We start from the raw sequence: 17,392 nt of genomic DNA on the forward strand, positions 1-17,392 counted from the left end.
GGGGCGATAAAGGCTTGATTGAGAGCAGCAGAAGACGGCGCCTTCGATCCCTTCGTTTCATTTCCCGTCAAGGCCGACATCCGAAGTTAGCGGTAGGCTTTGCCGAACCGACGAAACCAAATGGTAAAACCCCAAAAAAGGACTCGCGAAACTTCGGCGGCCAAGGATGCGCCGCCTTTCCTTTGCTGTAGGTCGCGGTTGCGCTTTTTTTTTTTTAAAACTTTCAATATCCACTTCCACCTGTCACGGCACGAATGCCGGGATACCCGAACCGGAAGAGAAGTGCAAGGGACCAAAAAAAAAGACTCCCGGTGGTGATGGTGAAAAAATGAGTGAGGTACAGTCACAGTAACCGAGTTGTGGGGAACTCAGTGGAGGAGAATGCTAATAAATACCACACGGAAGAGAGACAGGAGGGGTCTAATGATTTCGTCGTCTTTTTTCTTTTTTTTTTTTTTTTGTGAGAACCCTCCCTTCCTGCTTCGGTAAGTCAAGGTGGTAGGCATCGGGTTTGACTAGTTTTTGTTTTTTAAGGTCGAAAGGTCTCGGGATGGGTGAGCGGTCCAGTTTGGGCGTCCCTTCCGCCCTTGTCCTGTTCCCGGGAGTCGATGCGGTGCCGTTCAAACCGGCACATATGGAGGTGTAATTCCTCAGAGGCAATTCCTTTTTTTTTTTTTTTAAATATTTTTTTTCCAAAAACCTGTTGCTGCAGAGAGTGAATGGCCGGCGGGTGACATCAAGGCTCGAGGAGGGCTTCCTGGACTGGGGTGGGGGAGCTTAGAAGGCGGAACCGGTAATGGCGTTGAGCTGCTTCATCAGCCCTTCTAAACTGGCCATCTGCTCTGAAAGGTCGTCTTGTTCGTACACCTGAAAAAACAAAGTAGATAAAAGAAAGTTACAGTCGTGGACCCGGAAAATGTCATCGTGAGTCATCGCCTACTTTCTCGGAAACAAGTATTACACGTTGCCGATTTTATGAGACACAAGGAAAAGTGACTAATCCCTCCCTCCATGCAGTGAAGAAGAAGTACTCTTGTGTTTTCCAAGCAGACGGATCACTCTGTACCTGACATCTTACTTCTTGTTCGGCACTTTGGACGGCTCCTGAGAAGCCCGGAGGTGAAAGAGCCACCCGGACGACAAGGTGGATTTTTAAAATCAAATGCTTTTGCGGAAAAAGGTGACGAGCAGAACATTAACTAATAGCATACAAGTCATCATAATGAGTCACATGAGTATCATCAACAATCAGCATGGGTAGGATCAGGAATATTCCAAGCGTAAAGCCAAAACTATCGTAATGCCCCGGCTTAAGTTGCGATAGCTTGTGTTGTCAATGGAGGAGTTGTTTTGCAGAACTCGGTTGGATCTGGTTGTTGTGTTAATGGGGGCGTCATTTGTTGGAACAGAGGTACAACTCTGGGGACTCACCTAGGGTAAAATTTGAGAACCGTAATTTCCGGCCTGAATATAAGCACAAATACACAAATGCTGGAAATGCTTTTTTTCCGAACAGCGCCTGTAACACGGCCGATGAAAAGCATTAATAATACATAAAACAAGGAAAAGTCGTTCCATTAATCCATCTTTTTCTATCCCTGTTATGTCCTAGTCCAGCTGATGGCTATCTAGGTCTTCCTCCTGCGCACTAAAATCGTTAATGTTGTCTTTTTCTGCGTCGGAATTGAACGGCATCGAAATTTCACGGTAATTTAATCGGTCCAATGTGACGAAGCTAAATGTTTTGGCGGCATGAAGCTTGCTAGACCCAAAAAAATCCATAAATCCATAAAAAAAGTAGCGGCTTATAGAACTTCCAGCTAAAGTTCAGATCATGTGGTACAAATAGAGAAGAATCTGCTGGCCTTTCTATTTTTTCTGACAAAGATAGCTTCTTTCACTCCTCTCGCGAACCATCTGCGTTCTCTGGCCAGAATCTGGACATACAACAAGCCCACATGACCTGGAAGACTGAGGACCTCCATGGACATTTTCCAAGCAAATCCAGAATCCAGTTCAGAGTCGTATCCTTTTCCTGTGTCCATACCCTCGGCTTCTCGGCCAATCACAGCCGGGATCGCCTCGAGCGCCTGCCCCCATGACCCGGAGCAAACGGTGTTGAAAATGAAGGAACTAATAATGAAGAGTGCAACTACGGTTTAGAGATGGTGAGCGCCAAATCAAGGGGTTTTTTTTGGGACTAAAGACAACCGTCTTTATGATGATCGTTCAGCATGATGAAGAGTTTCGGCTTTCGGGCCTCTTTTTGCGATACCGACCAAAAGCTATTTTGTGGAGATGGATGTTACGCCAATGCATATTTCATTTGCTGCTAGTCTGCTGTAGAAGTAGCGGTATGCTTAAGGGGATCTGGGACTGCCTTTGGTACCCAAGTCTACAATTGACATTTACTTTTCTTCCTGGGGTTTTGAGGAAACGATTAAAGTAAACAGAAGGACTGAAGGTAAAGGAACTGAGTTTTGATTTGGGAAATACCAAAATCCTAACTCTATTTCATAAGTACTTTGTTCCTTGCCGTGTCATCGGGTGGACAAAAGTCTTACAGAAAAAGTCTGAGCAAGCCGATGACTTGTACACCCCGAAATGTATTTATTACCTCTCGCTTGAAGGTACACTTTAGTTCCCTCGATGTTTCAGGTGAAAAACAGGAAGCGGAGGTAATAAAGACGCTGTGTTGTCAAAGATGCGGAATAAATCCCGATATTAAATCGGCGGAGGGAGACGAGGTCCTTCACACACTTTCGTCGCGAACGGTGAGCGTAAAGGTTATTCTCTTTTGGGTGATATGCCAGTTCACTGAGGTTTTGCATTGCATCTGACAAATTTATGATCATGCCAAGAGACTGTGTCGGCACATTAGCGCTACTTCCTGTGTGGCAGAAGGGGGGGGAGGGTGACCTTTCTCCTGACAGGAAATGGAAGGAAGTTAGTGTTAATGAAGAGACTAGACTTAAAAGCTGCAGAAAAATAGTCAGACCGAGGTTTCCCATGTATTGATTCGCATACAAACACGTACGCAGCTTATAAATCTCCTTGATCCCGGTGTCTCCGAAAAAACATTTGGAGTTTGACCGCTCTGCTCTGCCTCGTGAAAGGAGATCTCGCAAATCCGACGTCATTCCATGACAGATGATCGTGAAGCTAAAGGCGCTGAGAACAATAAAAGTCAACATCCATGAACTTAGAAGAGGGGCTGCTAATCCATCACAATAACAGCCAGGACTGAATTTATTTCTGCCCGAATTTGGTTATTGTTGGCCGGCAGTGCGGTGCAGACTTTTCAATCTGCACGTAGAACCGAATTAAATAAAAGGTGACTTCACGTTGACGGTGATGGATGATCCGTTCGCGGTGGGTTTCGCCAATTTTTTTTATCCTGCAAAAGTGAGCCAGAAGTGGCAGCCGCCCCGCGGATGGATTTGAAAGCTTGAGAAAACAAAAAAAAAAAGAAAAAAAGAGATCGTTTCAGATTGGGATGTTCAAGGGAAATCCAGTTCACTTGCAAAACCTGAGGGAAAACAACAAACGTGTCCTCGTAGCATCATGTTGCATCACCTAGCTAAGCTAGATCACTAGCTCGAACTGTCCGGCTCAAATTGTGATTCAAGAACAAATGTCCTCTGAGGGAACCTTTCAGTTCTGCCTTCCAACAGGCAGTGAGGAACCCCGGTGTGATGCTAGCAACTGCAACATGCAACTTTAGCGTCATTAAAAACAAAATACGTCGAAAGAAGAAGAGGAAGATGACGGGACAACATGGAGTGCGTGGCTGGAAGAATACCGGTGGGTTGAGGTGTTTTTTTCTTCTTCCCGCACGACATGAAGAACTCCGTCAGCCGTTAGCTGCTTCTTCTTTTCCTTTCGGCTTTTCCCTTCAGCAACCTTCTACCCAGATCTTCACCATGGTATGGACATGAACAGAGTAGTGATCATGTCCAAACCATGTCAGTCATCACTTTGTACCGGTCATACATGTCCTGCACCACTGTGACAAATTCCCCTATTCTTTTGGGCTTTTCCCTTCAGGAGTCACCACAGTGAATCCACCTTCTCCATCTAACCCTGTTCTCTGTATCATCCTGTCTCACACCAACTGCCTTCATATCTTCTCTCACTCCATCCATAAATCTTCTCTTTGGTCTTCCTATAACCTCCAGCATGCCAGCTCAACCTTCAGCAACCTTCTACCAAGATCTTCACCATGGTATGGACATGAACAGAGGAGTGATCATGTCCAACAATCTTAGTCATCACTTGGTCCCGGTCATACATGTCCTGCACCAATGTGAAAAATTCCTCTATTCCTTTGGGCTTTTCCCTTCGGGGGTCACCAAAGTGAATCAACCTTCTCCATATGACCCTGTTCTCTGTATCCTCCTCTCTCACACCAAGTAACTTCAGATCCTCTCTCACTACGTCCATAAATCTTTGGTCTTCTTCTAGACCAGCAATTCCAGCATCTGTCTACCAATATATTCACTCTCCCTTCTCTGTATATGACCCAGCCACCTCAGTTCAGCTTCTCTGACCTTCTCTCTATGATGGAGTCATTCCTGATCCTATCCATCCTCGTGACTCCCAGAGAGAACTTCAACATCTTCATCTCTGGGACGTCCAGCTCTGCCTCCTGTCGTTTTGTCCGTTAGCTAACTCTGCTTATTCTATCCAAAATATTGACGTCCCTCTGCGAGCCATGGAAACCCCTCTGAGGCTTAACAGACCAGAAAACCGCTTTGTCACTTAGTTCTCACCATTCGTTGCGAGAAAACAGCTGACCAGCGACCAGGATGTTTTTTTAAAAATGGCTCTCCATGTTCCTCAGGAAGTTTGGAACTGCAAAAAGACCCCAAGCTGAACAAAAACTAGGAGTTTGACCGGTCCAAAAACCTAGTTCCCAAAAACGGTTCCAGGCCCTGCAAGAAGTTCCTACAGTGCCGAAAGGGCTAATTACATATCGGCGCCCTTGTTGTCGTCGTTCATTCGAGGGCGCGGCTACTTCAGCCGCCGTTGTAACTGCAACACTTGAAGAGTTTGCTGTCCTCACCAGTTAATGGTGTGTTTTCTCTGGCAACACAAATTGTCGCCATTGAGTGGGTCTGCTTAAGTGCCCTCGCCTCTATGTGTGTGTGGGGGGGGGGGGGTTAAGTGCACATCCCTCTCTCACACACACACACACATGCGTAAACTATATGTATGTTATACCGAGCGTGGCCTTCATGCCGGGTTTGTCCTTGCTGTTGGAAAAAAAAAAAAAAAAAATTCAATATTGTGGTCGGCTCGCTCGCCGTGGAAAACCAATAAGGGCTCGGCGGAAATATTCCTCACACTTAAATTGAAAGATGCGCGTCAGCGATGTGACTGCGCGCTATACGATCCGGATGTCGGTATAAAATAATTATGCAACAATGTTTTTTTTTTTTTTTTGTTGTTTTTTGCTCTCTGTTAAAAATCGACTTTCCGGATTGCTTTATAGATTTTTTTTTTTTTTTTTTTGTTTATTATAGCCTAGCTTAAAATTGGGACACGCATCATTTACACTTGTTCATTCATTTATTTATAATCTATAATTCTTGTCCTCCATTCAGGGTCGCGGGGGAAAGCCTATCTCGACTGTGATTGGACGAGAGCAACCAATCAGAGGGCCACTTATAGAGGCACAACTAGTCACGTCAACAGCAAAATTCACCCTTTCATTTAGATCAGATTAGATTTCATTAGATTCAACTCGATTGTTATTATACACGTAAGGATAACAAAATTAGCCTATTTTAGCAATAATTAGCATCTATTAGCAATAACGCAGTTAGCAAAATTAGAAGTACATATGTACAGAATGTGCAGTAATTACAGATAAATGCAATATTAAAGATTTTTTTTAATTTTTTTTTATTACAGCTAGTGCAAGTAGAGATGGATAAGATATGAAAATTAATTTACATTTATAGAGAAACATACCATTCACATTTTGTAGAGACCTAAAACTATTCACACTCTCGCCCACAAATGATATGGATGAACCTTCTGCATGTGTTTGGACCGTGCGAGGAACCTGGAGAACCATGAGGAACCCCACGCAGACACGTGGAGAACATGAAGACTCCACAGAGAAAGACCATCCAATCAGAGGCCTCCTTACTGTGAGGTGGAGGAGCTAACTGCTAACCGCTAACGGCTATGACCGCCGAAGCAGGACTAAACAGAGTAAAATAGTGGGTGAGACGGCTTTTCAAGCTGAGTCTGTCAAACGCAAAGGAATGTAATAAAAGCGATAAAAATAAAAAAATGATGTATAAAAATACAACAAATGAACGGGGGAAGTCTGAAAAAGGGTGAATGTTTTTTTGTCCGTTTATAATGGATAAAATAAAATGGTCGATAAGGTCATGGTGGATTAATGAAAGTGTGAATCCAGATGTGCAAATAAAAGAATGAATGGTTCCATCTCTTTTTATAATGAATAAATGAAAGGGTGAATGATTTACATCTCAATATATTGGATAAATAAAAGGTTGAACATTTGCATGTCTGTATATGGTTGTGATTAATTAAAGGGTGAATCTAGATGACGAATAATTCTCTCTATATGACAGATAAATGAGTGAGTGAATAGTTGTGTGTTTATATGGTTGATAAATGAAAGGGTGAATGGTTTCTGTGACAATCGGAAGGATGAATGAGTGGATGAATGAATTGAGCCGCATTTTGTAATAACAGTGTATTTTGTAATAAACGTCCAAAATGTAATGACTTTTTCTTTTCATTTTGTAATAAAGCTGCATTTTCTAATAAACTGCCCCGTCGCATTTTGTAATACATTTTGCCGCATGATGTAATAAGTTATTACATTTTGAGAAGATTATTACAAAATGCACTTGCAACTTTTTAATTCTCTAGGAAATGTAATAACATGGAATTTATAGAATATTCTCTGTTAATGCAACCTTTGAATAGTGTACTGATAGTAATTGCTAAGTTCTGCTACTCGGCTAATACAGTGATGCTAATAATAGGCCTAGCTTTTACAAATACTTTTAAGTAAAATAAAATACAATTAACAAACAAATAAACTATCGCTTTAGAATTGTTATTATATAAGGTACCATGTTATTACATTTCCTAGAGAATAAAAAAGTTGCAAGTGCATTTTGTAATAATCTTCTCAATATGTAATAACTTATTACATCATGCGGCAAAATGTATTACAAAATGCGTTGGGGGCAATTTATTACAAAATGTGGCTTTATTACAAAATGAAATGAAAAAGTTATTACATTTTGGACGTTTATTACAAAATGCGGCTTTTTTACAAAATGAAATAGAGACGTTATTATATTTTGGACGTTTATTACAAAATGCACTGTTGTTACAAAATGCGGTCCAAGAGGGTGAATAGTTTTACGTCCCTATATGATGTGTGAACTACGAACGAGCAAACGAACGAACGATCGAACAATCGAACGAACAAACGAACGAAAAAGCAAGCGAAAAATGAACAAATGAACAAAAGAACGAATGATCGAATGAACGATTGAACGAATGATCCAACGAACAAATGAATGAACGGACGAACAAACGAACGAACGAACGAACGAACGAACGAACGAACGAATCTGTAATCGAATCACGTGTAAATAACACGAGCGTTTTCGGTGGAATCTTCACGGCGTGGCTCTTCATCCCCCTCCAGTAACCTCCTCTGCTTCTCAATGAGACAGAAAAAACCTGGCGCTCTGCAAAGAAGCCACCAGAAACAAAAAAAATAAAAAAAAGAACATAACCCCATTTAAAACCCCTTTCACTTAAAACCATATGACCTCCTGATCTGGATTTGTTGACCCCGCAGCCGCCGCTTCACAGGGTGGGTTAAAGCCTCCAATCGACACGATAAAACGGCGTCCGACTCTGCCGCGTTCCCGTCTGATATCCCGTTATCACCGCTGACCCGGATTCGCTCGGCTCTTTAATCCGGCGGAGATTCGGCGGAAATGCCGAGGCCTCGCAGGGAAACCGCAGAGACCGCCTTTTTCCCGTCTCTGTATTAGGAAGTGAACTCGAAAACGTAGACCTGCACCCTAATGGCTGTTTTTTTTACGCGCCGGTCTATCGTGAATAAAAAAATAACTAAATAAATTTAAAAAATTGATAAAAATCATTAGAAAAAATACCTATATTTTTGATTATTTCGCTGAAATTATTATTATTTTCCCTGAAAATCCCCGAGGATAGACGGACGTCTTGACCCTGATTTTCGTAGATTCGTCGGTTTTATTCCCATGTGGGAAAAAATAAAGGGAACACAAAAATAACACATTCTAGATCTGAATGAATGAAATATTCTTATTAAATACTTTTTTCTTTATATAGTTGAATGTGCTGACAACAAAATCACACAAAAATTAATGGAGTCAGTGGAAAAACCAACTACAGGCTGATCCAATGTTGATGTAATATCCTTAAAATGTAATGTTCTTTTTTTTTCAGCAGTATAAAGTGGAAGAGATTTTGGACTTTTTGGACAAATCGCGAAATGTGAAGAAATTCAGGTCCATTTGCAACGACAAGAAGATTTCGCAAGAATTCGCCGTGACCTCGATAACCTTCACAGGCAGGACGAGTTTCTTTTTTTTTTTTTTAATATGCTGTTTTTATCTCCTCTTAATTTTATAGCTATTTATTATTTGAATTATTTTTACAGCTAAATATTTTTTAATTTAATATCTAATATTTTTTTTTATTTTTTCACTTTTTTTATTCCCATATTTTTCCTTTTTACATATTTATCTATTTATTCTTCTAAGAGTTTTATACATTTTTTATCTCAATTTTTTTATTGTTGTATTATTGTGCTGTGTCCTGCTTTTTAAGGTTATTTATGTTTTTGATTCCCCAGAACCCGAGAGCTGCTATCTCTAAATTTCCCTGCACTTTATGTAATGATAAAAGTCTTGAATCACTGAATCTTTTCCCGGCAGTGCGTTTGTGTGAATTATACAGGAAGTGTTTATAAGAGTGTGGGGAGGGTCATGAGATATTTATAAATAATAAAATAAAAATATGACAGCTACTTTGTGAATTTTCTTTTATCGCTGTTTGGTTTTGGAAAGTAACCCGGCAATAAAGGAAACTACAAGCGATGCACCTTCCTTGTAGCTTATAGAGCTAAACCAGAAGATGGAAAGCCGCAGCTCCCTGTGGACAATTTAATTAAAAAGTATTTTATTTTAGCTCCTATGAGACTATGGTGACCTTGTAACATCTAAATAAAGCATGCTAATGCGCTAAAATATTTTTGTCTCTCTTAATTAGCGACTGCACACGGCAGTAAAAGTACAGTACACACAAAGAGGACGGCACTTTTGGCTAATTTAAGTTTGCCTTTTTTTTTTTTTTTCATAAATACAAGAAGGACTCAAATAGACATTGAGTATTTTGCTGAATTAACCTTCAACACAATTTTTTTTTTTTTTTTTTCTGAGTTCAAAATGTTTCGTTGCATGCAGAAATGTAAGTTTTCACTACAGTTAATAAAGAAAATGCAACACATATTTTGCTGATCCATAGCATGAAGGCAAATATATATATATATATATATATATATATATGTATATATATATTATATGTTGTGTAAATTCATTTAAAATTTTAAAAGGGTTGTGTGGCTCCTGTTGTTTTCTTTACTGTGGAGTGGGAAAGGTTGCCGACCCTTCAGCTAAGCTAGCTACACAAGCTACAAAGCTAGCATTGTGTTTATATAACTACACGCTTAACTGCTTTGTCTTTCTGACAAACGTAAATTATGATAATTTTCTAGCCACCTGTTAATTCACCAGTTTAACGGGTGTCTTAAGTCACGGCTGTAAAAGTTTTTCCTCCCGAAAATTTTGTCAGGAGACGCTGCGGATCAAAGGTCGTCCGCAGGGGTCAAAGGTCAGCTCGTGACCTTGTGTTGAGACATCCAGAAGGCAAAAAACACAGCGTCGGGAACGGATGATCGTTTTTTTATCCTTTTTCTGCCGGCGATCAGTGCGACACACACACACGCACACACACACACACACACAAACACACACACACTTGATATACACTTCAACACTCAGAAGATACTCAGTCGTAACAGTCGAGCTTGCAGAAAATTGTGTGTGTGTATGTGTGTGTGTGTGTGTGTGTGTGTGTGTGTGTGTGTGTGTGTGTGTGATGGACAGGGTGCAGAGCTGATGGGAAAAGACTAGATCAATTACAAAGATAGAGCAGCAGATGAAGAAAAAGACCTGCTGACCTTTAGCCGCCCCCCCAACACCCCCTCCCTCGTTTTTCTCCCCTCATCCGACGGTCGCCACGGCAACGCTGCCCGCCACCCCATTGTCGTCGAGCACCGTATGAATATTTAAACGAGCCCTGACATCCCGTGTCCCGCCGCGGCGCCCCGCCATCCCTCACGCCAACCCGTCCTCCATCATCCCTCCGTTCTCGCCTTCATCCCCCTCTTTCCGTATAATTAAATTACTTAATCTACATATATACTTTTATTTTTTAACTTTAAATTAAATATTAAATTAAATTAAAAATTACAATTACAATTACAAATTAAACTAAAATTAATAATGCAACTTACACTCTTTGGATTGAAAAAAAAAAACTTTGGAAAAAATATGAAAATGTAAAAAAAAGAAAAATTTATTAAAATTATGAATAAAAATATATATTTGTAGCAAGAGAAAAAAGGCATATAAGAAATAAATAAAAACAGTATTAACATTTCTGATAATAATAATAAGACTTGCTGTTTCTCTTCTTCTTATTGTTGTTGTTGCTGTTAAAATTTTAATTTTAATTTTAATGTAGTTTTATCATACACATACAATAAAACAAAGGAAAAAAAAAATAGATAATAAATATTATCAGGAAAAAAAAACAATTAAATTTTACCCTCCTTGCTTTTCTAATTTTTTTTCACAGAGCGAGACGACGAGTGCGACTCCCCCCCCGATTTAGTTTTAGAAAAAAAAAACAAATAAAAAAGAAAATAAATAAATAAAACAAAACAAACAAAAAGAAATAAATATTAATTAATCTACATATATATACTTTTATTTTTTAATTTTCAATTAAATATTAAATTAAATTAAAATTACAATTACTATTACAAATTAAACCAAAATTAATAATGCAACTTACAGTCTTTGGATTGAAAAAAAACTTTGAAAAAAACATGAAAATTAAAAAAAAAGATAAATTGAATTAAAAATATATATTTGTAGCAAGAAAAAAATGCATGTAAGAAATAAATAAAAACAGTATTAACATTTTTGATAATAATAATAAAACTTGTTGTTTCTCTTCTTCTTATTGTTGTTGTTGCTGTTAAAATTTTAATTTTAATTTTAATGTAGTTTTATCATACACATACAATAAAACAAAGGAAAAAAAAAAAAAAAAAAGATAATAAATATTATCAGGAAAAAAAACAATCCAATTTTACCCTCCTTGCTTTTCTATTTTTTTTTCACCCCCCGGCGCCGGACGGTGGCTCGTGATTGGACGGTTTCCCTCAGAACGAGAAGGTCTGAATGTCCCGGTTTTAAAATGGCGGATTCATGACTCGCATGAAGACGAGATGCGGGTGGAGTTATACATCCTCTTTGTTAGAACTGCAAGTCTCGTCATAATTCAATGATTTAAAAAAAATGAAAAAAAAATATGAATACATGATATAAAATCAAATAACAAAAAATGATTCATGTATATATATACATATGTATTTTTAAACTGTATTGGTGTGGCCCAGTTGTTACTGTTATTGTTCAGTAATTTGATATAAAGCAAAATATATTTATAAATATATAATGTTACTGTTCGGTAATTTAATTTAAAGCAAAAAAAATGTATGTCTCTATATATAAATATACGTTGCTTCAAATTAAATTACTGAACAGTATCAATTACTGAAAAGACACATACAAAAAAGTGACAAGTCCAAAATTGTCAACATTAAGGCATTGGGGCAAATGTTAGATGTGAAGTGAGATAATGAAAAATTAAAAAGTAAAAAAAAAGATAGTACATTTTCTAAAAATATGAATAAACTTGAGTATGTATAAAGACAAAAAATGCACATAACAAAACAATAAAAACAACAGCATTAATCATTATGATAACAATAATAATTGCTGTTCTTATTGTTGTTTTTTAATTAATTTAATTTTAATTTAAAAATAAATATCGTCAGGAAAATACAATGATTCAAATTTGCCATTTCAACCAATTCAGAAGAAAGGATCGGTGCATTTATTTCTTCTCATTATTAATTTTTTTGTACGATCCAATTCCCCGGATCGTGACTTTAACCCGAGATTTATTCTAACCTCTGCTTTCCTAAATCCCGCAAAACAGCGGCGTGAGAGGCTCCGGACGCCAACTGCAACGACCGATGGCTAATTTGAAAAAAAAATAAAAATAAAAAGCAGGAGAAAGAGAAACACAAATCCTCAAAGTGGACGGCGATCAAAGCAAAGTGCCTGCTCTTTCTTTGAGAGCGTCAAGCTGTAAACACATCCATGATTAATGCAGCCGCCATTAAAAAGACGCCACATTCTGGCGACCGAACCGCTTTTAACGGGTTGGATTCGCACCAAATGCACTCCGGACCGAGATCTGCTTCCAACGCCGCGGCTTCAAACCAGACCGGGGGACGCAAACAACCCTGATGTTGCTTTGGTGGAGCCAACAAACACACACACACACACACACACACAAGGACAAACACTGCCTGGACATTGAATTACCAACATTTCATTAGTGTTTATGCTGCATTTTAACACCTTTGTGCACCATTTTCCTCTACAACACCTGTAGACGTGTCCATATGACACATGAAGAGGTCAAAGGTCGTCCAAGTGACAACTCCCACCTTCAGACCCGGTAAACATGAAGGCGGAAAAACGTCTCCACGCTAAATCTGGTATTCATATTTTGCTCTGCGTTTCCCTGTCTTGATATTGTCAATAAATCATACCAGTGTGTGAAGCCGAAGATGTGATGAGTACTGATGAGTTTGCCCGGCGGGGGGTCCACGCTCAGATGTTAGGAGTTTGCGTTTTCTGTCTTTTTTTTTTTTTTTTTTATTTTGCATACCGTGTGATGTGTTCGTGTTTGATAATCTGTTTGATTGTGCGCTCTTTGTAGATGCGAATCACTTTTCCTTGCGTCAAAGAAACAATTTCCCTCCCGTCTCCTGACATCCCCGCAACGCCTCCACCAAGTTCTCCATGAACCGCCTTCATAAAAAATGCCCTAAAACTGTCAGAAGGTGTTTGCTTTAGGCTGTAGCCACTCTACATTCGATCGCTCATCCTAGCTAGCGCCTTTCCCCGCTAACGGAGACTCACGCTAGCGGCCGAATCCTCCGGGGGTTTGGTCCCGCCTTCCTCCGGGATGTCCGGCGCCGTGGGGACGGAGACCGGCAGCAGTGGGGACCGGGCCTTCCCGGCCTGACCCAGGGACGCCGTCTTCACCTGGGGCTTCGGGAGGCTGGCACCTGGGGAACACAACGCAACAAGTGAGCACTTGATTTCCTGCCCCAATGTCATCCATCCAACCCTTCTCGGGTATTCCCGGAGCGTTCCTGGAGCCAACCGAGACATGGAGCCACTCCAGCTTGTCTTCTTGTCCCCGGACCTCCTCAGAACAACTACCCAGGGAGGCGTCCAGGAGGCCTCCGAAGTTAAAACATCCGTGGTCAACCTTTCCTAGCAGTAGGTCTACTCCGAACCCCTTCCCACCCTTCCTCCAAGGGGTACACTTGTATGTTTGTGGAAGTTCTCAGTCATCCTGATCATGGTGCATTATTGTTGAAATCATCCGCTCATGGCGATTGGACTTTAAGAAGAAATTCAAGTCTAGTTGCCAACCAAGAGACGTAGCCACTCCAGCATGTTGTCTCGTCCCTGGACCTCCTCAGAACACCTCACCAGGGAGGCCTCCAAAGTTAAAACATCTGTGGTCAACCTTTCCTAGCAGTGGGTCTACTCTGAATCCCTTCCAACCCTACCTCCAAGAGGTACACTTGTATGTTTGTGGAAGTTCTCAGTCATCCAGATCATTGTGAGTTCTTGTTGAAATCCTCCTGTCTTGGCAACTGGACTTGAAGAAGAAACTCAAGTCCAGTTGCCAACCGAGAGACGTAGCCACTCCAGCGTGTTGTCTCGTCCCTGGACCTCCTCAGAACAACTACCCAGGGAGGCGTCCAGGAGGCCTCCAAAGTTAAAACATCTGTGGTCAACCTATCCTAGCAGTAGGTCTACTCCGAACCCCTTCCCACCCTTCCTCCAAGAGGTACACTTGTATGTTTTAGAAGTTCTCAGTCATCCAGATCATGGTGCATTATTGTTGAAATCATCCGCTCTTGGCAATTGGACTTGAAGAAGAAATTCAAGTCCAGTTGCCAACCGAGACATGTAGCCCCTCCAGCGTGTCTTCTTGTTCCTGGACCTCCTCAGAACACCTCGCCAGGGAGGCGTCCAGGAGGCCTCTGAAGTTAAAACATCTGCAGTCAACCAGTCAAGTGGTGGTTCTACTCTGAAATCTCCCTCCAAGGGATACACTTGTATGTCTGTAGAGGTTGTCAGTCATTCAGGTCATGGCGAATTCTTGTCGAAATGTCTTCTTGTTTGAATTTCTTCTTCAAGTCTAGTTGCCAAAACAAGAAGATTTCAACAAGGATACACTTGTATCTCCTTCTTTTGTTGACCAATGACAGCCAGGAACCAGAGGTGAGGGAGTCCATGCTAACATACCTGGTTGACCGGAAGCAACAGAACTGGTGAGTGCTAGCATTGACTAACATTGATTTTGCGATTATTTTGAATTATTAAAGAAGCTACCTTTGTCAAGACCGGAAAAAAAAGGCCAGTAGACTCCTGTGCTTTTGCTCCACACAATCTGGACTTTAGCTAGAACTTCTGTGATTTCCGCTATTTTTTTGACACTTTAAACACTGTGGCTTAAACGATGATACGGCTAATTTATGGATTTTTGGGGGGTCAAACGAGCTTCAAGCTGCCAAAATATTTTTTCAATTCCGACACCAGAGAAGACGACTTTAACGATTTTTAGTGCGCAGCAGGAAGACCAAGATAGCATCGGCTGGTGTAGGACAAGGCAGGGATAGAAAATGGATGGACTTTTCCTTGTCTTATTTATTATTCATCTTTTTCATCAGCCAGAAAAAAAAGCATTTCCAGTATGTATTTGCGGATGTTAAGGTTATGCATTTAATCAAAGTTAAAAAAAAAAAAAAAAAAAAAATCGGTGTCAATATTTCATGACACATTGGGACACCTACGGCTTATAGACAAGTATGGCCTATATATGTATACATACGTTTATTTTATTTTTATTTTTTTTTAGCCAGTGCGGCTTATATTCAGATGTGCTCAATAGTCCGGAAATTATGGTACTCAAATTTTCCCCCAGGTGAGTCCCTAGAGTTGTACCTTTGTTCCATCTAACAATGCCCCCATCAACAAAACAACCCCTTCCAACAAAGTTCTGCAAAACTACTCCTCCATTGACCTCACAAGCTGTCGCAACTTAAACCGCCGCTTACACCAAACCCTTTTCCAGTCACAGACCTCAATATGGTAGTTGAAAGGAAATCCTAAGAGTCGTAGGGCAGTGCTAGCAGAGTCGCAGAGCACTTCCGTCAGCTCAGTTCAAAAATGTGAGCTGGTAGTTTTGAGCCTCAGTGCAGTCGTAGGTCAGTCTTTTCCCCGTCTTAGTGCTCAGGATTGATATCAAACATTACATCATCGGAAAGACCGAACCAAAAGATGAGCTCCGACAAAACCGGACACAGGAAACCCTGTTGACAAACAGTCAAGCATCCAGAATGAAGAGATGATGTTGGGGCTACAAGCAAAAAAGCCCAGGTTGGACAATGTCCAAAGCGATAATAATAATAATAATAACTTCACTTTATTTTATCTCATTTTTATTGTACTTTAACTTTACATTTATATTTATTTTAGTTCATCTGCTCCAGGTTGCTATGCTACCCCTTGTGCCCCTCAATTGCCCCACGGGACAAATACTGATTATTCACTGATTCTGATTATCGGACCAAAGAAGTGAAGGCTCTGCAAATAACCGGTGAAAACGTAGCATAAAAAGATTGCCGAAAGAATGTAGTTGTTGGTTTCCACGAGTTTTTGCAAAATCTTTGGATGTAAAACCCACGGTCTTTGGTCTTATTTAGTTTTAAGGCGCGAGCCAGGCTTAAGCTCCGCCCCCAAACCCTGATAGACAGAAGAGACTCCACGATTTTGTTCCAGTTGGAGAAGCTTCAAGAATCGGAGGTGAAAGGTCCTCAAGGGAAAACATTCAAGTCCGGTTTCTGCAAAAAAGATCTCGACAAGATTGTGCCCAGAGAGTTCAGAGATGGAGGGGTGAGGACAGGAAGCGGCGCTGGCGAGCCGGGTCGGGTCATTTGTCACGCCGCCTCCCTGATCGTGCGTTCGCCAACGCGCAATCTCGTGCGAGACAGTTTGATCTAAAAACGCTGAGCCGCCGCTAATTGTTAGCATTGACGACTCCATCCAGAGCTAAGTGGAGCGTCAAACGGGAAACAGATCGAGCGTCCGAACCCCCGCGGCCGTTTTCCCCCCGACCTCGCCCAACGACCGCGCGATGACCAGGCGATAGAGGAAGAGCAAACATCCCGGTAATAGAACAAACATTGATGGACAAGCGGAGGGGAAAAAAAAAAAAGGAATAAATCAATGAATACACTAGGCAGCTTTATCTCTGCTTTAAAAAGTCGATTCTACGGATGAAAAAAAAAAAACAAAACAGGAAAACCGGGAGACAAAGCGTTTTCCCCAGACGGCGTCCAGATGCCCGGCGGCGTCCGAGGGGTTCCCCTCCTCCTCCGTTCCCTCGCTTCCTGATCAATAAACATCCATCCTCCGGAGCCAAACGCAACGGCGTTCCCGGAGCCGTGAATCACACCGGGGAACGAGAGGCGAAAAAAAAAAACATAAAATGAGAAGGTTTTTTTGCCATTGGAGGGTGGAGGAAGCAGACCTGATGACAGACGTTTTGTGTGTTTTCATGCCGGTCGGACAGAACGGCTCAAATCCGCCAGACGTTGACTCTGTTGGGTTTAAAACAAAAAAAAAAAAAAAAAAAAAAAAATCAATGGAGCAGCAGACGCACACACATGTTTAAAAAAAAAAAAAAAAAGAAGAGAGAATACACACACGCACACACATGGAGTTGCATATGTTGTGGTATTAAAAAATATAATAAAATGCAGATTTGTTAGCGAATATGTGAATGACTGAATGAATGCTTTTGCATTTTTAAGATGAGTTCT

At 40.7% G+C, this 17,392-nt stretch overlaps 1 protein-coding gene across 1 annotated transcript in view; it reads right to left on the reverse strand.

The window, feature by feature from the left end:
- Positions 1 to 435: 435 nt before the first annotated feature.
- LOC147220610 (netrin receptor DCC-like) overlaps positions 436 to 17,392 on the reverse strand; it is a 73,331-nt gene continuing 56,374 nt past the window's right edge. The window contains exons 12-13 of the mRNA XM_086170100.1: positions 13,407 to 13,555; positions 436 to 867 (exon numbers count right to left, since the gene is read on the reverse strand). Coding sequence (XP_086026226.1) covers positions 778 to 867; positions 13,407 to 13,555 — 239 coding nt within the window. The 3' untranslated portion in view covers positions 436 to 777. The remainder of the gene's footprint in view (positions 868 to 13,406; positions 13,556 to 17,392) is intronic.

This window comes from Fistularia commersonii, chromosome 23 (assembly GCF_037954325.1).
Source record: "Fistularia commersonii isolate RoL2024-O1a breed Wild chromosome 23, RoL_Fcom_v1.0, whole genome shotgun sequence".
Lineage (NCBI taxonomy): Eukaryota > Metazoa > Chordata > Actinopteri > Syngnathiformes > Fistulariidae > Fistularia > Fistularia commersonii.